The following is a 19,708-nucleotide window of genomic DNA, read 5'->3' as shown; positions in this document are numbered from 1 at the left end:
ATGGGAAGAGCTCATATGTCCATAAACTGATGAATACATAAAGAAGTTGTAGTATAGGTACACAATAGAATATTACTCAACCATAAGAAAAGGATGAGGGGCGCCTGGGTGGCTCAGTCGATTAAGTGTCCAACTTCAGCTCAGGTCTTGATCTCATGGTTCATGGGTTCGAGCCCTACATCAGGCTCTGTGCTGACAGCTAGCTCAGAGCCTAGAGCCTATCTTCAGATTCTGTGTCTCCCTCTCTTTCTGACCCTCCCCTGTTCATGCTGTCTCTCTCTCTCTCTCTAAAATAAATAAAAACAGTAAAAGGAAAAAAAGGGATGAAATCTTGCCATTTGCAACAACTTGGATGGAGCTATAGAGTACTGTGCTAAGCAAAATAAGTCAGTCAGAGAAAGGAAAATATATGATATTTGACCATATGTGGAACTTAAGAAACCAAACAGATAAACATAGGGAGAAGAAAAAGGCGATCCATAAAACAGGTTCTTCATAGTAGAGAACAAACTATGGGTTGCTGAAAAGAAGGTGGGGGAATGGGTTAAATGGGTGATGGGGATTAAGGAGGGCACTTGTTGTGATGAGCACTGGGTGTTACAGTTAAGTGATAAATCACTAAATTCTACTCCTGAAACTAATACTAAACTGTATGCTAACTAACTGAAATTTAAACAAAAATTGAAAAAAAATTCTTGACTGAACACAGGCCAGTGGAATAACCATTAGGCCTGTTGTCATAAAATGAACTGGAAACACCATCCCCAGAGCCTTACTTCTATAGGCAAAGTGGAAGGGAGGTCAGAAGCTCACCTGAGCAATATCCTTTAGAGTCAAAATTTTTCGGGGGATGCTGCAAGGCCTCCAGAGAGCTGAATTATCAGTTCTCCTTTCTTTCCTGTTATGTTTGTTTAAATTTTTTCCAGCTTAATTGAGAAATAATTGACATACATCACTGTATAAGTTTAAGACACACAGCATGATGGTCTGATCGGCATACATTGTGAAATGATCACCACAGTAAGTTTGGCTAACATCCATCCATCATCTCACATAGATATAATAAAAGAAAAATTTGTTCACTTATTTTGCTTCAAAAAGTACCAAGCACTTTTAAGGGATGAATGACGGGAGCCACATCGGCCTTGCTGGATGACACAGTCAAAATGAGGGAATGGCAGACGTTTGCACAGCTCCTGCCATGAGAGGCAAAACTGGTATCTCCTCTACTACTACTGTTCATGTTGAAAATAAGCCTGTTGTCATTGATTAGACCTTACAGTGTTCCAAATAAGACTGATATTCCCCACACAGTTACCCCATAAGAAAAACATTTTCCTGTCCCAGCATAAGAGGTTTTAGATCAAAACACTATAAATATTTGACAAAAGGCTCTTCTAATGAGCCTTACAGACCCAAAACATAGACTTGAAGGGGTTAAAAACACAAAAATTGCAATTGAGTCTGGCCCGGAGAAACGGAGCCTGATTTGGAGATAAGAAATAAATACAAGGTCAAAAACACAGTCCATGTGAGTCTAGTCTGAAGAGAATTGGAGCCTAAATCTGAGATTAGAAGTAGAAGACAAGGTCAGAACATGATCCCCTCCCAAGGTCTACATTCTACAAATATTCTCCCTTGTACAGACTTCAGTTATGAGAATGGATAAGAATGTGGGAAATCCAGGTCCAAGGCCAACACACATAGGGCCCCCATTGTGCTTACATCAAAAAAGGGCCTTCTCAAGCAACTTTTTTTTTTAACATTTATTTATTTTTGAGAGACAAAGAGGGACAGATCATGAGTAGCAGAGGGGCAGAGAGAGAGGGAGACACAGAATCAGAAGCAGGCTCCAGCCTCTGAACTGTCAGCACAGAGCCCGATGTGGGGCTCAAACCCATGAACTGTGAGATCGTGACCTGAGCCGAAGTCGGACACTCAACTGACTGAGCCACCCAGGCGCCCCATCAAGCAACTTCTTAATAAACATTTTCTCTCTTGTAGTTTATAAGCCAATCAAAAGAATTCCTAGCCTATTTATACACAACTTAACCTATGTTTTAATCTTAGCATTACTAACTTAAATAATATGTATGTTAATCCCGTTTTTTACTAAAAACATCCTGTTATATTCTTGGCTATAAGATTTACTCAACCTCACTGTAAGTGTGTTACATGATTTGGTTGTAGCTTGTTAATTAAAAACAAAGTCATAATTATTGGCAAAAAACCAACCCATACAAAATAAAATAGGTTTGTTATTTTCTTAATCTGGGAGACTGGAGCCAAGAGTGAATGGGATGGTTCTAAAAAATATTGCTGTAAAACTTGTTTCTGTACACTTTCAATGATTAAAGCATCTTATCACTAAGAATTAGTCACTGCAAACAATTTCTATTTTCTGATCTCATGTAATCGCTTGACCAATAAAAAAAGACACCAAAGCAGACAGAGCAGAGATGCTTTCCTGGTGATCAAGAAAGAAACTTGTGGCTCTTTCATCCCTCTCTTTTGCCTACACTGTCCATCCTTTCAAGGACCCCTGGACCTACTGAAGCTGGACTCCAGCAGAAGAATATCCAGCATATCACTTCTCTAAGATCTCACCAATTGCTCTCACAGACCATTTCTCTCTCAAGTTAAAGGTCAAGGGTAAAACAATCATGTCATGCATTTGGTGGCTGTTTCAGTATTCTAAAGTGATGGTTTCAATAGAGATTTAGCTCAGGTGGCAGCCTTCATTCCAGGACCTCTACGCCCTCTCTGAATCTTGAACGTAAGCACCTGATGAACAAGGAACAGAGTCAGGAACAGAAAACACCTAAACAGAAAGCAGGGGTCACTCTTCAAAAGGCTGGAGGGTAGCTCCCCACATAGAGCCTCCTGCTACTAGGGCTTTTGCTTACACCCGCACAAGCATCAGCCCACCAGTGATGACAGGATTAGTGATGACTTCTTTAACCATTGCTTATCTTCAGTTAGCAAACTACATTTTTGTGGCTTTTCTTTATGTAATCTGACTTACTTTGGTCTCTTAAGAAAAACAATTGAGAGAAGATCTTTAGGGTATGTTTAGTAAACTGAGTTTCTATCTCTTGTCTTACAACAAAATAAAATGACCAATGGAGTCAATATTTAAAGGTTTAACATGAAACCGCTAGAAGAAAACTATGGGCATAATTTTCGGGTGGTGAACACCATCACAATGATGGTACAAGACCCAAAAAGGCTATAAGATTTACTCAACCTCACTGTAAGTGTAGTTGATCCATAAAAATAAGAAATGTACATAATCCCAAAGAAAAAGAACATCAGCCACAAGGAAAACTAGAGTGGGGGAACTAGGATAAAACATTTTCAACATACGACAGAAGGTAAATATCCATGATAGTAATGAGTACATAAAAACCAAGTAGGAAAAGATAATCCGCCATTTTCAAATACCAAAAATAATAGTCTATGCAAAAAGAAAATCAACTAATAAAAATACAACATTCACCTTCATTAAAAATAAAAAGAACTAAAAATCAGAGTCCCTTTTTTGGTCAATGAAATTGAGAATCATTAAAAAGATTAGTAATTACAAGTATTGGCAAGGACGTAAGAAGAGACAGGCACTTTCCCACTATCTACATAGAAACGTTCCTTTCCAAAAGGTCACTTAATCTACCTAAACTCAAAATGTATAGACTCACCGCCCCTGCCATTCCAAACTTAATAATTCATCTGCTAGAAATTTTCACATAAGCACATACGGATATGCATAGAGATTTCTTTATTGCAGTATTATTTATAATAGCAAAAAATATGCAAAGAATCTAATATTTCTGTTAGTAAACAAGTGAATGAACATAATACATTATGGTAGACCCAAACAATAGAAAACACCAATCAATTATTTTGAAGTTATGTAAATTCGTCACTGGAGTGCTTCCTCTATAAAGCCTGTAGCTCCCATGTAGGCGCTCACGCTCCAAGTCCAAACTATGCTATGCACACATATAGACCACAGGCAGAGGTCCCTACATGGAGCAGGATACCTGGCCAGCATCTAGAGGCCCCACTCCATGCTGCTGCAACTCCAGCCACCATCTGACTACAACCACAGGACAGACCCTGAGCCACATCTGCCCGGCCACGCTTTTTCTAAATTCCTGATTCATCAAATACCATGACAGGGCTTTGAATCTGCACAGCTGATGACCAGATACTGAAACAGACATGAATTCATCAAGTTGCCAGTGCCAACCAGTATGCCTCTCTGACCACAGGAGAGAATATGCGTCCTTCTTCTCCCACATTTTGTGCCTAAATCGTTCCCAAGGTAAAATGATCAATGAAGGAATAGAAGAGTTGACTCTGAACAAATAGCCAGCTTCACTCAGGGTCATGATCTGCTCCTCAGCACTTCCCTGGAGGAAGGAAAATGCCTGAAAAACACTCCACACACAGTGATGTGAGCGACGTGATGTGTACATGCTCCCTTTGCTAGAGGCACAGAGAGTTTAGGAACAAACATTTATGTAAGTCTACTTATAATTTTCAAGTGGAAAAGTAGACTGGGTTATACTCACTAGTTTCTAGTATATAGAATATTAGTAAATGTTTAGGAGGAAAAACCAGGATAAGATGAGCCTGAAAGTCTGAATCCTCTTGTAGTAGCAGAAAGTAAAGAAGTGTTACACACAAACACACACACACACACACACACACACACACACACACACACACAGAGTGATGGGGGTGTGCCAAAGGGACACAGGCCCTAACTCCCAATGGCCAAAGCTGGAACAATTTGAGCAAAAATACAAATCACATATTTTTGGATTATAGTCCAAAGTATAAAACAAATATCAATGAGTTCAAACTGACATAAACAAATGACTATATAAGTAAGAACAGACAGTGGTGCCTGGGAGGCTCAGTCAGTTGAGTGTCCGGCTTTGGCTCAGGTCATGATCTCATGGTTCATGGGTTCAAGCCCCATGTGAGGCTCTGTGCTAACAGTTAGCTCAGAGCCTGGAGCCTGCTTCAGATTCTGTACCTTCCTCTCTCTCTGACCCTCCCCTGCTCGTGCTGTCTCTCTCTGTCTCTCAAAAATAAATAAAAAATACTAAAAAAATTTTTTAAAAAAGACCAGACGAATCTCCACTACAGAAGAATTCCAAATGATTTATGTAGATGAACCACTTTCAAAGTAGAATGCACTCTATTCTGTAAGTGTGGGCCGGACTTCCACAGAGTATGGGATGGAAAAGTACAAAAAAAAAAGAGTATCTCTACAGTGAAGGATGCTGAAAAGCACTACCTCAGCAGTCTGCCCCTCCCCGCCAAAGTGAATGTTCCCACTCCACTGGTGAGAAGCCGTCGGGCAAACCGCAATTGCAGGTCATTCCACAAAATACATGACTAGTACTCCTCAAAATTGTCAAGGTCATGAAAACAAGGAGAGTCTGAGAAACACAGCCAGGACGAAGCAACAGAGATGAGACAACAAAATGCAGTGTGGTATTCCTGGATGGGAGACGGGAACAGCCCACGGAACTGGACATCGGGGGAACAACTAAGGAAATGAGAACAGAGCAAGGACTCTAGCCACTAGGGCTGCATCAGTACCGGTGCATTAGCTGCGACAAATGCACCCAACTAGCGTGAGCTGTGAATCCTCCAGGATCTGGCTGCACCACCTTCTCCCTCTGCCCCTCCTCCCTCCAGGGGTGACAGCTCCTTTTCGCTCCATTCATGGGGCTGCCTCATTGCCACTCTGTACCCTCTGCCTTTCAGTCTTCAGTCCTCCCAACACCTCTGCAACCTGTTTCTTATATTAAAGTCTCTTGGTTAAATTACCAAGTATGACCTTTTTCTGATTGGACCCTGTTGAATAGAGCAAGTGCAAGTGATCTCTCGCACGCACGCGTATACACACACACACACACACACAAACACACACACACACACACCAAGGCCTAACTAAAGGCCTAATCTAAACTAAAGGGAATATAGGCAAAGAACTTTCCATTTTGAGGGTCCATTTGTTTTTCATTCTCAATCTCCTAGACACATATATATACATATACATATGTATATATATATTTATTTATTTTAATTAGATCTTGCTTCAGTTGAATTTCAAGAAAAAAAATCACTGCCAAAATAATCCTGCTGTTTTCAAACCGCTGTTTTGGTTCTTTTGAAGCTATGATCAAGAAACATAGGTGTCATTAAATAAAAGTACTAGTAAATGATTTTAGAACAAAAACGTTTTAAGTCTGTTAAGCTCATGAACTAGAAAAGGGATGAAAAGCAGTTCATTTATGGCACAGGACAGCTCTTCCTACCCTCAGGCTGCAGACAAAACAGATGGACTAAAAGGTAAGGAACTATGGATTTTATCCAACGTATATTGTTTTTCTTGCCTGGGCAGGTATCTTCCCTTCACAGATGGTAGATCAGAGATAAAACACAAAAGGTGGAGAAAAGACATTGTGCTCAGTTATTATGTGATTTGTTCCTGTTTTTTTTTTTTTCCAAAATAATTTTTGGAACATAATGATCAGAAGAGTACCTTACATTTATTCCTGAAAGATGGGCTCGGAGGAAAATAATAAAATAAGAGACTGCCCAGGGGATTCCTGGTATTTCTTCCCAAGGACAGAAAATGGGGTAACAGGGAGGTAACAAACAATCACTTGCTTTAAGCCGAGACACAGTGGTTACTTGGTCACAATTACAGTGGAAACTTAAAGACAGAACTCAAAAATTATAAGGGAGTCCAAGGGTTCATAATTTAGGAGGGAACATAATTTTAGAAATGTGTCACCTTTTAATGTGTATATTTGGTCTTAAATCACCTTCATTACACTCATTGATTTGGATAAAAAAAAAATCTTAAGATTACATTTGTACGAACAGTCACAAAATTAACCCTTTTCAGCAATTTCTTTTGTTCTTGAACAAAGAACATTTGTTCCATGTACATTTTCATTATTACTAGCTGGGAGAACTATAAAAGTAAAAGAAAAACCAAAAAAAACCCCCAAAAAACCCCTATAATATTACAACCTTCAAGTCCTAGCAACGGAAGTTTTTAAGATGCTAATATGGCACTTGCCTACATTGCCCCATTTGGTAGCCTCACGGCTGAGCCCTTGAACAGTGGCTGGTGTGACTGAGGAACTGAATTCCCTTTTATTGCGTGGAACTTTGGTTGATGTACATTTTAATTTAAACAGCTACATGCGGAACTTACAAGCTAGCAGGAAAGAAGAGAAAGCAGTTATGAAATGGCCGAGTAAAAAAAAAAAAGTAAAAGCGAACTTTCTTCACCTGCCATGCTCTTTAATTTGCTCTTACCATTAAAACTAAAATGGTCTCTCCAAAATGTAAATCAGATTTTATCACTAAGAATGAAAACAGAAACAAGAACAAACAGAAAAACACTTCAGTGATTTCCAATAGCTCTTAAAACAAAAGTCAAAATCCGTAGAATAGTCTGCAAGGCTCTCACTGGGCCTGGTCCTCAGACCCGTTTCCCGCCTTGTCACCCATCACACACGTCTGTGCACCAGCCACCCTGGTCCCTCCCAATTCGGGATGGACCCTACTCCCCGATATCGCTATCGTAGGGCCTGTGTCCTTGGGGCTGCTTGCCTCTGAATCCTCTGCTGTTCACCGGTTACTCCCCCCAGGACAGCTTCCTCGGTGACTAAGTCACCTCCCCCTCAGCACTCTCCCTCAGGGTCCTAGGCATAGCTTCTAGACAGCACCTATCACCTCAGCAACTTGAGGCAATCTAGTGGGATTCTTTGATAAGTTTCTGGTCCTGTGGAAGTGGAATATGAGAAAGGGAGGAAGTCTTCCCCTTCCCCCAGGCTCTATTGAGCCCCCCGGCTTCTTACACAGGATTCTCACACAGTAGGAACTCTAAATATTTGTATAGTAAGTTACCAACTCTAGCAATAACAATAAACCCGAATCTAGCATCTACACTCTCTCAGGTAATTTTCTAATTAGTTTACATATATTAATTCATTTAACCCTTAAAACAAACCTCTGAGGTAGCTAGCTAGCTACTGTTATTATCCCCATTTCATAGATGAGGACACTAGGGCACAGAGAAGTTAAAGGACTTGCCCAAGGGCACACAGCAGTTACCCGCAAAGACAGGTTTCAATTCCAGCACTCTGGCCCTTAACCACTAAGCTCTATGACCTCTGTATGATTGAGTAGCAACTGAGACCTTCAGGGACAGTGGGGGATGGAGCCAAAGAGTGGCTATAGGATGTCTCCTGTGAGAGGAGAAACTGAGTCAGGTCCCAGGGAGGGTCTGGTGTCAGGTAAGAAACAGGGAGGCTAAAAAAAAATCACTCCCGGGGTAGAAAACATGAATAAGTAATACAGAGGGTATTTGGAAAACAGTCCAAGTCTGAGCTGACGATAAGGGAAGATATGTTTCTGCAGAGCTGGGACACTGGGGGACAGACATCTTGAGACTCCATCTGCCTCTTTCAGCTGGCACAGTACCACAAGGTCAGAAGTTAAGAATGATCTGAGGATTTGAACATCTAAATCCAAATTAAGCGTATAACGTACGCATGTCCTATCTTACAGAAGGGACACAGAGCCCCCTGAACGTGTGGGTCCCAGACCAGACCCAGCCAGCAGGTGCGCTCCCTCTTACATCGTACGGCTGTGCCAAAGAAGACAAAGTGTTGCACATCGAGTCTGACGAAGAGTCAACTCCATAAAGGCATGTACGAATTCCCCAAAACCTCCAGAGCTCACGCCACACACAAGGGTCTGACTTCCAGTGCTAGACAAATATGGTCTCATCCATGGCCACCTGCATATGTCACAGACCTCCAGGACTGAATGAATGGACGGAGCTGACATGCCCAGTCCCCAAGTGGTAACACTGGGACTCAAGCTATAAGAAATAGGCAAAAAGAAGATTTGAGTTTAGGGGTACACATTTCCCCTCATGTATTATGGTTAGGAAAACTAACAACCAAGCCATAAGAAAGAAGCCTAGCAGTGGAGGTAAAGCTGAGGAATGAATGACAAAAAAATGTGTTCTAAAAAATAATTTTTTTTTTTATTACTGGGGACTAAGTCTGAGGTATGAGTAGAGACGCTTTCAAAGTTTACCCTATGAACTAGTAAAATAAAACTCTGGAAATCCTATTCTCGAATGGTTAAAAAGCTGTCTAGCACTTTGACAAAACCCACATAATAAAATATAAATGAAAGAAAGAAATGGAGCAGTATCTGAAGTGTGATCTCATTTGTGTTAAAAAAGGAACTGACACGTACACATGGAAAAGTCCTAAGGTTAAAAAAAAATTATTAAAAGCAGATAAGACTGCGATCTTTATTTTCTTATACCTTTTCACATTTTCTGTACTTTACATCCTATAATATATAGTATTTTTATAACAAGGGGAAAACTATAAGCTCTCTATACAAAGACTTTAGACCTAGAGGAAAGCCACCTACTCCAAACCCCTTGTAGTTATGGTCCAAGAAACTGAAAGTCAGAGAAGCAGGGCAAATGCTCAAAGGTCACACAGTAACTACTTCCTAGAAGTGGAAGGAACTTCCTCTAAGTTTCAGACTCTGTCTCTTAGAACTTGCTTGAATCATTCCAGAAAAATCAGTGTTCTCTTTTTCTTTAAAAGTTTCCAGGCATGGGTGCCTGAAGGACTCAGTTGGTTAAGCATCCAACTCTTGATTTCAGCTCAGGTCATGATCTATCTCATGGCTTCTGAGTTCAAGCCCCACATCCAGCTCTGTGCTGACAGTGTGGAGCCTACTTGGGATTCTCTGTCACCCTCTTTCTCCGTCACTCCCTCACTCCTTCTCACTCTCAAAATAAATAAATAAACATCATTTTTACAAAAAAAAACTTTCCAAGAGATGGCAAATGTATAAATACTTTTATATGCCAACATTCCTCATATTTACTTCTTTTGAGCTGATCGGTAAGGTATTTTAATGTACAAGTCGAATTGTTTTGTACTTCTTTGGTTAATTCAAAGAGACAAGAACTACATAGTCTATTCATAATGCTCCTACCCCACACCCTTCCCACCTGAATATACTCCATTCACCCGTTTCCTAGTTTCCAGGAGATTCTAATCTAAATGATGCTGGATGGCACGCTATAGGAAGCCTATGTGTTTGGATGACGAAGTATTGCAGAATAAACTCCACGCCAAGGACACTTGATCTGATTCAATGCCACCTGAAAATGCCCTGGTCTAAGATTTCTTTGTCTTGCTCCTGTGTCAAGTATATTGTTGATTGTCGGGAAGGTACTGGCAGTGGAAAGTCCGAACTGATGAGTTCTCTGAGGGTGTGATCTAAAAGTGAAACCTGCGTGATATTCAGATGGATGTTTGAATTGGAAGGAACTTCCAAATGCTGTCAGATCACAGCACAGGTGGAGGACTGGCACTGCTGAGAGCAATAAAGAGCAATTAAAGGACAAGCCAGGGCAGAGTAAGGAAAAGGCAGTTAAAGTACAAGAAACAAATGAGAGCACAGGTCAGCTCGTGAGAGACAGAAATTGCACATGCAATGGAGGAAAGGGACGGTGTATGTCATGTCCTGGACCCACAACAAAAGCAATGAAGGGGCTACTTTAATCAAGGCACCTCTCAGGTCCAAGGAAAGGAGCCAAATGCAATCAGCAGTAGCACCATTTTGACCCAAAGCCAACACAGTTAAGGTCATTAAGGGACATTTAGTAATTTTTTTTTTTTAAATCATAGCATCATGTTTGAAGTCTGTGGAGGAACAATGGAAGGCTGGTGTGCTTTCTCCACCACTTCAAGGTCCTTAGGAGTGCTGCTCCTTAAACTTGAACAGGCAGACCAATCCCCTGGTGATCTGCAAAAACGCAGATCCTGGTTTAGAAGGTCTGGGGACGGGGCCCAAGATTCTGCATTTTGTACAGGTGTCAAGGAGGTGAGGCTGAGGTCCACAGACCACTCTTCGAGTAGCAAGGATGTGAATGTCTTCTGAGTAAAGAAAAACAAAAAATTCAGTCACACTAAAGCTTATCAATAATCACAAGAAAAATGACCACATAGGGCACATTTTGTGTCACACTTAGTATATGTTGTCTAACTTAATTCTCCTAACAACATCCACAATGATTTGATCATCTCCATCTTACTGTTGTACAAGCTGATATTCAGGAAACTTAAGTTATTTTCCTACATTCAAGCAGCTAGTAACAGAGCCAAGATTTAAACCCAAATCTGTCAGGCTTCAAAACCATTTATCAATAAGCTACAAGAATTAAGATTAAAATAATAGAAATTCTTAAAAACTCTTCCAAATTTCCGTGAGCCTTGATTTTTTCATCTTTAAATGGAGGTAATGGCAGAGCTGTGGTTTAAACCACAAAAGATAAAGTAGATGTAGAAGTATTTTGAAATATAGAAAGTCAGATTTACCATATTGTAAAGATACAACAGTCATAACTGGCTGATTATTTTTATATGTCTTAATCTCCTTTCTTAAAATAGAACTGTGTACACCTTTCCTTAAAGCAGATATTCTTAAAACTTTTGCTCTCAGAATCCCTTTATAGACTCTTAACACTTACAAAAGACCCTAGACGCCTTTTCAGACAACTGAGAACATTCATTTTTTTACTTTTTTATTCATTTTTGAGAGACAGAGTATGAGTGGGGGAGGGGCAGAGAGAGAGGAGACAGAATCTGAAGCAGGCACTGAGCTGTCAGCACAAAGCCCCACAGGGGGCTCGAACTTAAACTGCACCGTGATACAATGACCTGAGTGGAAGCTGGACACTTAACCTGACTGAGCTACCCAGGTGCCCCACCCAAATTCAAGTGGTAATTTCTTAAAGGCAAAGTATAACAGGAACCTTGAAACAATATTAATAAACATTTCATTGTTTATTACATGAAAATCCCTTGGTATATCTTGCCCTTTGAATAAAACGTATACCCATTCATAGTTTTGTAAATCATCCAATGATTCCTTGCAAAATATTGGTTCACTGAGTTATGTAGTTCTTTCAAACGTTGACACGTCATTATACGTTATGGGAAAAAAAGTGAAACTTCTTACTATCTCCATCAATTTCTTCAGAAAAGTCTTTACAAGTTTGGGAAGCTATCAATCATCCAATAACAGGTACAAGTTCTCCAAAATTCTGATTTTTACTGAAAAGACTGTATTTTACTACAGGCGGCAGGTACCTTAATTTGTTTTCCTGTAAGTGGTAAGCGGACATTATCCTGAGAAAATGTGGGCCAAATACTGAATCTAAATAACCAGCACGTGTCAGTTGTTCTTTCAAAGAGAAATGAAAACTGGTGTTCCATGAAAAAAAGCAGCCAGTCCAGCTCCCTTCTCAATCAGAGTTTTACCTCCGAAAACAATAGCACATCAGGACACAGCCATGCGTAGTTCTAATTTCCCACCTGTGAAGGATGTAGGTAATTTAAGGTTGAGATTTAATAAAATCTGCTCATCAAGGACATTTTTACCACCTCATCCAGTACTTTCTTTTCAGTGAAACTGACTTCCTTGTGTGTTAATTGCAAGTACATGACTACTCCTACTGCTGGTGCCACTCACTGCCTGGATTCCTGTTAAGGCGAGAGCAGTGGTACCTGCCCTTGCTTTCATGCCATCAATGTCAAGGTTAGCACAGAGAAAAGAGCAGATGACATCTTACTATTGTTGCTACAATCATTTGGAATCCATGGGAGCCACTCACCGCAGGCTGAGGGCTGCTGTCTGAAATATGTGGGCTTTTGAAACTTTGTCCTACTTGTGTTGTCTTTTGCTTATAAACATATTTATTCAAAACAAAGGTACTCTGGAGCAATGGGAGATTCTATTGGGAAACATTTCATAATGACAGTTGTATTTTATTGTGCAGCACAACAGCATCATAAAAAGCTACTTGAGTTCCTTTCCATTTCTCTCCATGACAGACCGTAGGCCCCAGATGCCTACCAATGTCAAAACGCTTTCCAAAGGAAAGAAATCAGCTTTAGAAACAAGCTACTTGCTCTAAAATACTTCCTGAAATCCAAGATAGAATGAATATTCTTGAAGGATGTCAAACCATGCTTCTGATAGAATGTTTGCCACCTAAATCTACGTAAAACCCTAAGATAGGGTGAGAAGATGATCAATCCACAAATTAGACTTGCTTGTGAAAATTCACACCCTTAGAAATGACTTTCTACCATGACTCTATTTTTCTATTCTAGTACATTTAAAAATGTATTAAAAAGGAAACTCAAGGGCGCTTGGGTGGCTCAGTTGGTTAAGCATCTGACCCTCGATTTCGGCTCAGGTCATGATCTCACAGTTCATGAGCTCCGGTCCGATATCATGCTGTACACTGTCAGTGTAAAGCCTGCTTGGGATTCTCTCTCTCTCTCTCTCTCTCTCTCTTTCACCCTCCCATGCTCTCGCTCTCTCTCTCTCTCAAAACAAATACAAAATAAATAAAAATTTAAAAAGAAGGAAACTCTACTTAAAAAGATGAAAATCACTTTCCTCAAAATTTGTATACATTGGAAGCTCAGAATAACATGTGATTATTGATATCACACTGATAAAAAGGCAAGGAGATGGCTAATGGCCATTAATCCAGAATAAAAATCTGCAGTTACAAGTCCCTGCATAGTTTTCTACTTACAGATGGCCTATGACTTCTCACCTATAAATTTAACCCACTCTTTCTAGAAACAGAATAAATGCACAAACTACACCTGAATAACTTAAGGTACGTGTTTAAGTTATGCAGATTCTTTGGGTCCATTCCTATCTTAGTGCCTCTCAAACTGCCGTAACAAAAGGTCATAGACTGTGTAACTTAACAGAAATTTCTCACAGTTCTAAAGGCTGGCAAGTCCAAGATCAGGGTGCTGGGCAAATTGCTTCCTGGTGAAGACTCTCTTCTTTGTGGCTTCTGTCTTTCACTCGTCTTCACAGGACCTCTCCTCAGTGTCAGGTAAGCATGGAGAAGGAGGGGAGGGTGACGGCTCAGATCTCTTCTCTCTTCCTCTTCCTGTAGGGCTGCTAATCCCATCCTGACAACCTACCTTCACATCCTCGTCTGAGTCTAGCCACCGCCCAAAGAGCCCACTTCCAAATATCATTATACTGAGGACTTACAACTTCGCCTTAGGAATGTAGGAAGGACACGGACATTTAGTACATAACAATTTCAATCCTTCTCTGGGACCGGAGCCCACCAGTCTGTTGTCCTCAACAGTTTTCAGCCGTTTCCTAAGCACTCTGCTGTTTGAGAAACCTGACTGCCTGCCTGTGAGCCTCAGTTTCCTAATCTGTCAAGTAGGATTAATTGTCACCATACTTTACTGTTTCAGAGTTGCTGACTATCTGGGAAATTTCTTTATAAAACTGCAAAGTGCTTTCTGAATGATAAACTTTTACCACCTACTTTTCCATCAAATCTTATTCTAAAATCTAAAAGTGAGAGGGGATAAAATAAAAGATTATTATAGATGTTATCTTAATTCTTACAATTACACCTCAGATAACTAAAATACTCAGAAATAGAGTGTTCTTGTTCATATTTAACTGAACATTCTGGTCACTTTTAGGAAAGCCCTTTCAAATATATTATTATATTTTCTTTTCATGGTAAATACATAACTTAGATTTTATTTGGTATCAAAGGATTCCTATTTTGAGTCAGTTTTCGGAAAATCAGTTCCTGCTAGGCTTAAAAGAGTAATCTACCTTCTGCCTTGAATTCATGTGCTAAAAGGCTTCTTTTTTATTTCTTTTTTGAGGATATTTCATGGTAGATAAAGGTATGTTTATTTTAACCAAAGGTACATCCTAATTACAAGTTGTATTCCAAAAGCTTATTTATTCCCAAGTTGTTTGAAATATGAAATGCCTCTCTCCCTACTCCCCCAACTATGAGTCAGAATTAAGTTTTCTAGCTTGTCCAAAAAGCCCATTAACACAGATGAAATACATTGGCTATGAGTTAAAAGTCATACAGATATTTTGCAATGGAATTTACCAAACTCAAACCGAATATAAAACTATTTTCATTTACCTTTTATATTAGTATCTGAGAAAAAAGCGAGCTGGATGAAGATGAGAAAGTGGTAAAAATTTCTGTAACTATCATAAATGAGTCAATGGTCCTCAGTTCTTTATTATATAGAATGTATAAGGTCTTTCAACACGGCCACTAGGGATGGTCTTCAGAATCCTGATTAGAAAGTAATGGGGGTGGTAGACAGCACCACTGAGTGTTCAGACTTAACTGCACAAATGAAATACATTGGGGGAAAAGAAAATGTTGAGAGGATGGCTGTGTATCCATGGAGCGAAAAGAGATGAGGAATCAATGGTGAGAATGAGAGAAACAGACCAGAATATGACTCAGAGCAGAAGAAAGGAAGTGATAGAAAGCAATTCTGGAGAAGACCGTACCCCACAAAAGCCACAACGACTGAATTTGGGTATGATAACAAAGTCACCAAAACAGAAGAGGCCTGGATACAAGTGAAAAAGACTTCCCTTTGAACCTGCAGGGTGACCTGACTTACACATGCCTGATGGCCACGCTGGGGTCATTTGTACCTGACAGAATGCCCAGTAGTGAGATCCTGATTCTGAATGCAAGTGATCACAGAGGCCTTGTCTGGAAACTTGGTTATAGCTCGCTCACCGCCTCTTCCATCTCCCAATGCCCTAATGGAATGATAGCCCAGTTTTGATCTTATCCCTGATTATACCCAAGTGTCCATCTACTAGTGCATCTATATTTAGATTCCTGAAATGCCTGACCTTCAGCTGGTCATGTGGGTCTGTGGACATATAGTCAGTGTTCCCATCTTGCCCTTTTCCAAGGCAAAGTGTCTCTTTGCCCAAGTAAAAATGCAGTGCATTCACTCATTCAACCAAAAGCCGATGTTGAGCGTAAGGCATCATCTTAGGTCCAATAGTAAACACAACCATCTTTGGCTCCTAGAAATCTTTGATGCATTTTATTACAACATGTGAAACAAAAACCACAAGAGGCAAACAGGAGACTTCTCTGACCTCTAAGATGCTCTGGTGGTTTTGAAATATGCTAAACAATGGCTGGATGGATGTTAAATTTTACAAACCAAAGGACAATGCCAATTCCAAGTCTGCTGAAGAGCAGAGAGAGAACTGTCTTGAATGTTCTCCATGTTGTATTTCAGAGATAAGACCCTGTGTTGTAAAAAGGGGAGAAAAGCTAACTGAATTAATAATTTTCATACCCAAACTTCTGACAAATGAGGGCAACCACAGCCACTTACGAAGACCTTTCACTGAAAGGTGAAAGCAGCTTTCAATCACTGCCACCCATACATAAAGCCCTGAACACATATACAGGGGGTATGGACTCATAAGCACTGCACAAGGTCACAAACACAAAGTGATTCTGGAGAAGAATGCACTGGAGACCGGGAAAACGTACTGCACTGTGGTTCAAAGTTTTCTGCCCTTGGGCACCTGGGTGGCTTGGTCAGTTAAGCATCAACTCTTGATTACCGCTCAGGTCACAACCTCATGGTTTGTGAGACTGAGCTCCGCGTCAGGCTCTGTGTGGACAGTGTGGAGCCTGCTTGGGATTCCCTCTCCCCCCTCCCTCTCCCTCTCTGTCTCTCCTCCCTTACAATAAATAAACTTTTTTTTTTTTTACAAGAAAGTTTTCTGCCCTTTAAAATTATACCGGGAACAAGAAGGATTTTTTTTTTTCAAATCTTCAAGTCCAACCTCAGTTTAAGTCAAAATTTCGGTTTAAAATTTAATTGGGAACCAAGGAAAGGCATTCAGTATTTAACACATCTACTGAAGCATATAGAGAACACTAATTGTATATGCCCTGTTAGTTTTCCGCAATCTGGCTCAGTGCCTAGGCAGGTGCGTTTCTAGGGCCCAGGGCCAGAAGGCGCCAGTTCCTGCAATTCTTTCCATGGGATCAAACACCATACTTAAAGAGAAGTGAGGATAGGGCAGGATCTTCCCTTCTTTACTCTGTCATTTAACATACTTAGCTGAAATATTTTCAGAAAAATGCAAGAGTTGCCACTTATTATCTCTCTGGAAGGCAGCTCTTGTGATTAGCCGGCTAGAAAAAAACTGCATGACTGAGAACCCTCAGGTAATCCCAAAGCCAGAAGATTAGTCCATTTCTCCAACTTTTTGATCTTTAACTTGAAAAAAGGAATGCCACAAGTGCAGTTCCTTTCTAGAAGACATGTTCCAGAACTCTTTGATGTCAACTGTCAAAATCCTTTTGGAGACTTTTCCCTGTAGAAGTGTATCATTCGGGGAAAGTCAGGGAGGAGGGGTGGGGGCGGGAGGAAAAGGGTACTGAAGTAGGGAAGAGAAAGAAAAATGGGTCAAAGATTTCCCATTGACTTGAGTTGCTAATTAAGATTTCAAAAATACAGCAATGAGTTTAGGTGTGTATTTAATGTCCCATAGAATTTCATCAAAAGTCATGAGGTAAGAATCCCCGGCCAATTCAGTATGTGTTACAGCAAAAAACCCCGCCTAATGGGATAAGAAATATTCATGATTGTACTACTTTTGGAAGACTTATGACACTTCCACATCCAATAGCTAGAGTTGCATCATGAGAGCACAATGGAATGTTGTTTAGCTGATTGCACATGTCAAAGACTGAAATGCATGTTTCAAAAATAGGACTTTGCTGGTCCCTATTGTGGATATATAAGTAAACGAGTAGGAAAGATTTAAAAACTCAACATAGCAATTGGCAATTTAGCAACCTTTCAAGACTACAGGCATTTAGAAACGATTTCATATTAGAGTTACACACAGATTCAATGTACAATTATTGGATACATTGTACTGTGCTAAATGTGAAAATACTGATATTAAATCATGTAAGCAATCGTGTTCTATTTTTTTTAACTTTTTAAATGTTTAATTTTTTGAGAGAGAGAGAGAGAGAGAGAGACAGAGCATGAGCAGGGGAGGGGCAGAAAGAGGGAAACACAGAATCTGAAGCAGGCTCCACACTCTGAGCTGTCAGCACAGAGCCCAGTGAGGGGCTCGAACCCATGAACCGCGAGATCATGACCTGAGCCGAAGTCGGCAGCTTAACCAACTGAGCCACCCAGGTGCCCATAAGTGATCATGTTCTAAAAGCAGAAGTCTCCCATTAACAGAAAGGAAAGACAGGTGACTTAATAGATCAAAACTAAGTTCTCATCAATGTCATGTGTTCTAGGGTCAAACAGTGATATGTGATGCAAAAACATATGCTGAGATACAAAAATTATGTGTTTTGTGACTCTTTGAATCTTAGGCTTAATTTTTAAGTACTAGGCATATGACACCATCTCTTTAACAATGTTGGTTCCTCAAAGTATTACAACCTCTCCACAATACCTAAAACACAGTGAAAATGGAAATGCTTATGAAAGGAAAGTAGATTTCATATATCAGAAAGATATTTTCTACACAGCACTGCTCAAGCACAGTAAGTGATAATGCTACTTTCCTATAATACAATAAAAAGTATGGCTTCTTGCAATTTTCTTACTTCCCCACAGACATTGTTCCCATTGGATCCTCACAACAATCCTATGCAATGGGCAATGGAGACGATGTGCTCATTGTAACAAATGAGAAATTGAGGTTTGGGAGTTATACACGGCCTTGGCAATTACTAAGCCAGGAACCCAGGCTCTGACTCTCCATCCAGCACTTCCAACTATGGATCTAGAAGGAATACCACTCCCCCACCCCACGCCCACCCCTCCTCTCCACATTTCAAATAAGTGACTCTGGATCCTGTAACTGTCCTAACAAAGTAGCAGAGGAATGATGCCTACTTTTGTTAGCAACAAAAACTGTATAACCTATGGTTAAAAGAGTGGACAAAGAATCTTAAACGTTTCTTCTCATTCGCATAACATGACTATTGATGAAATTTCTAAACAGCTGCAAGGAAATTCCTCAGTAGAGCCAAAAGAAAGGGCATTTCGTTAAGTTCCTGATAAAACTTAAAGAGCTCTGTTAAATCTTTTCAAGTGAAATCCGTGAATGCAAAGAAAGTCATCAATACTGCAGAGTAGCCAAAAACAAACAAACAAACAAACAAACCCAAAAAACAAAAACAAAAACCGTTGATCCTTCCTAAGACCAACAACTTTGGGGCTGGACATTTTTCCCTTCTAAGAACTTCGTACTGTCTCGGAGGGGCGAGATGGTATTTCCAAAGATCACAATTTGAACACTGTGATTTCCTAAGCAGGCCCGTAGAGGCATCAGTGGCACACGTGAACGTGAACTACTCCCCCGGGGTAAAGAGAAGGCACAGTGCGGAGCGCGTGCCGGCGAAGAGGAGCGGCAGAAACGCGGCTTCCCTCCGGGCCCCGGTGCTGACGGCGCTCGGAGCGCAGGAGCCGGGCGCCGCCCTCCCCGCCCTCCCGGGCGCCGGGCCGGGCCGCGGACCTACCAGCGAGAGCACCTTATAGGTGTTGGGGTCCTTGGCCGTGCGGGCTTGCGCCGCCTTCTCCAGCGGCTCCTCCCCCACGTCCATGGGGGCCAGCAAGGACGCGGCCGCCTGCTGGTCCCCGGGCGCCTGGCCTGCGCGGCCGCGGCTCGGCTCCTGACCGTTCCCCGCGGGGCCCTCGCCGCCGCTGCTCCCGCG

General features: G+C 40.9%; 1 protein-coding gene across 2 annotated transcripts in view; it reads right to left on the bottom strand.

The window, feature by feature from the left end:
* ENPP1 (ectonucleotide pyrophosphatase/phosphodiesterase 1) overlaps window positions 1-19,696 on the bottom strand; it is a 76,793-nt gene extending 57,097 nt beyond the window's left edge. Inside the window, exon 1 of one of the 2 annotated variants that reach the window (XM_029944796.1) lies at window positions 19,514-19,696. In XM_029944796.1, coding sequence (XP_029800656.1) covers window positions 19,514-19,597 — 84 coding nt within the window. In that variant the 5' untranslated portion in view covers window positions 19,598-19,696. The remainder of the gene's footprint in view (window positions 1-19,513) is intronic. The other variant, XM_029944795.1, reaches the window with a different exon arrangement.
* Between the last annotated feature and the right edge of the window lie 12 nt (window positions 19,697-19,708).

This window comes from Suricata suricatta, chromosome 7, assembly GCF_006229205.1.
Source record: "Suricata suricatta isolate VVHF042 chromosome 7, meerkat_22Aug2017_6uvM2_HiC, whole genome shotgun sequence".
NCBI lineage: Eukaryota > Metazoa > Chordata > Mammalia > Carnivora > Herpestidae > Suricata > Suricata suricatta.
This window is presented reverse-complemented; position numbering and strand designations above follow the sequence as displayed.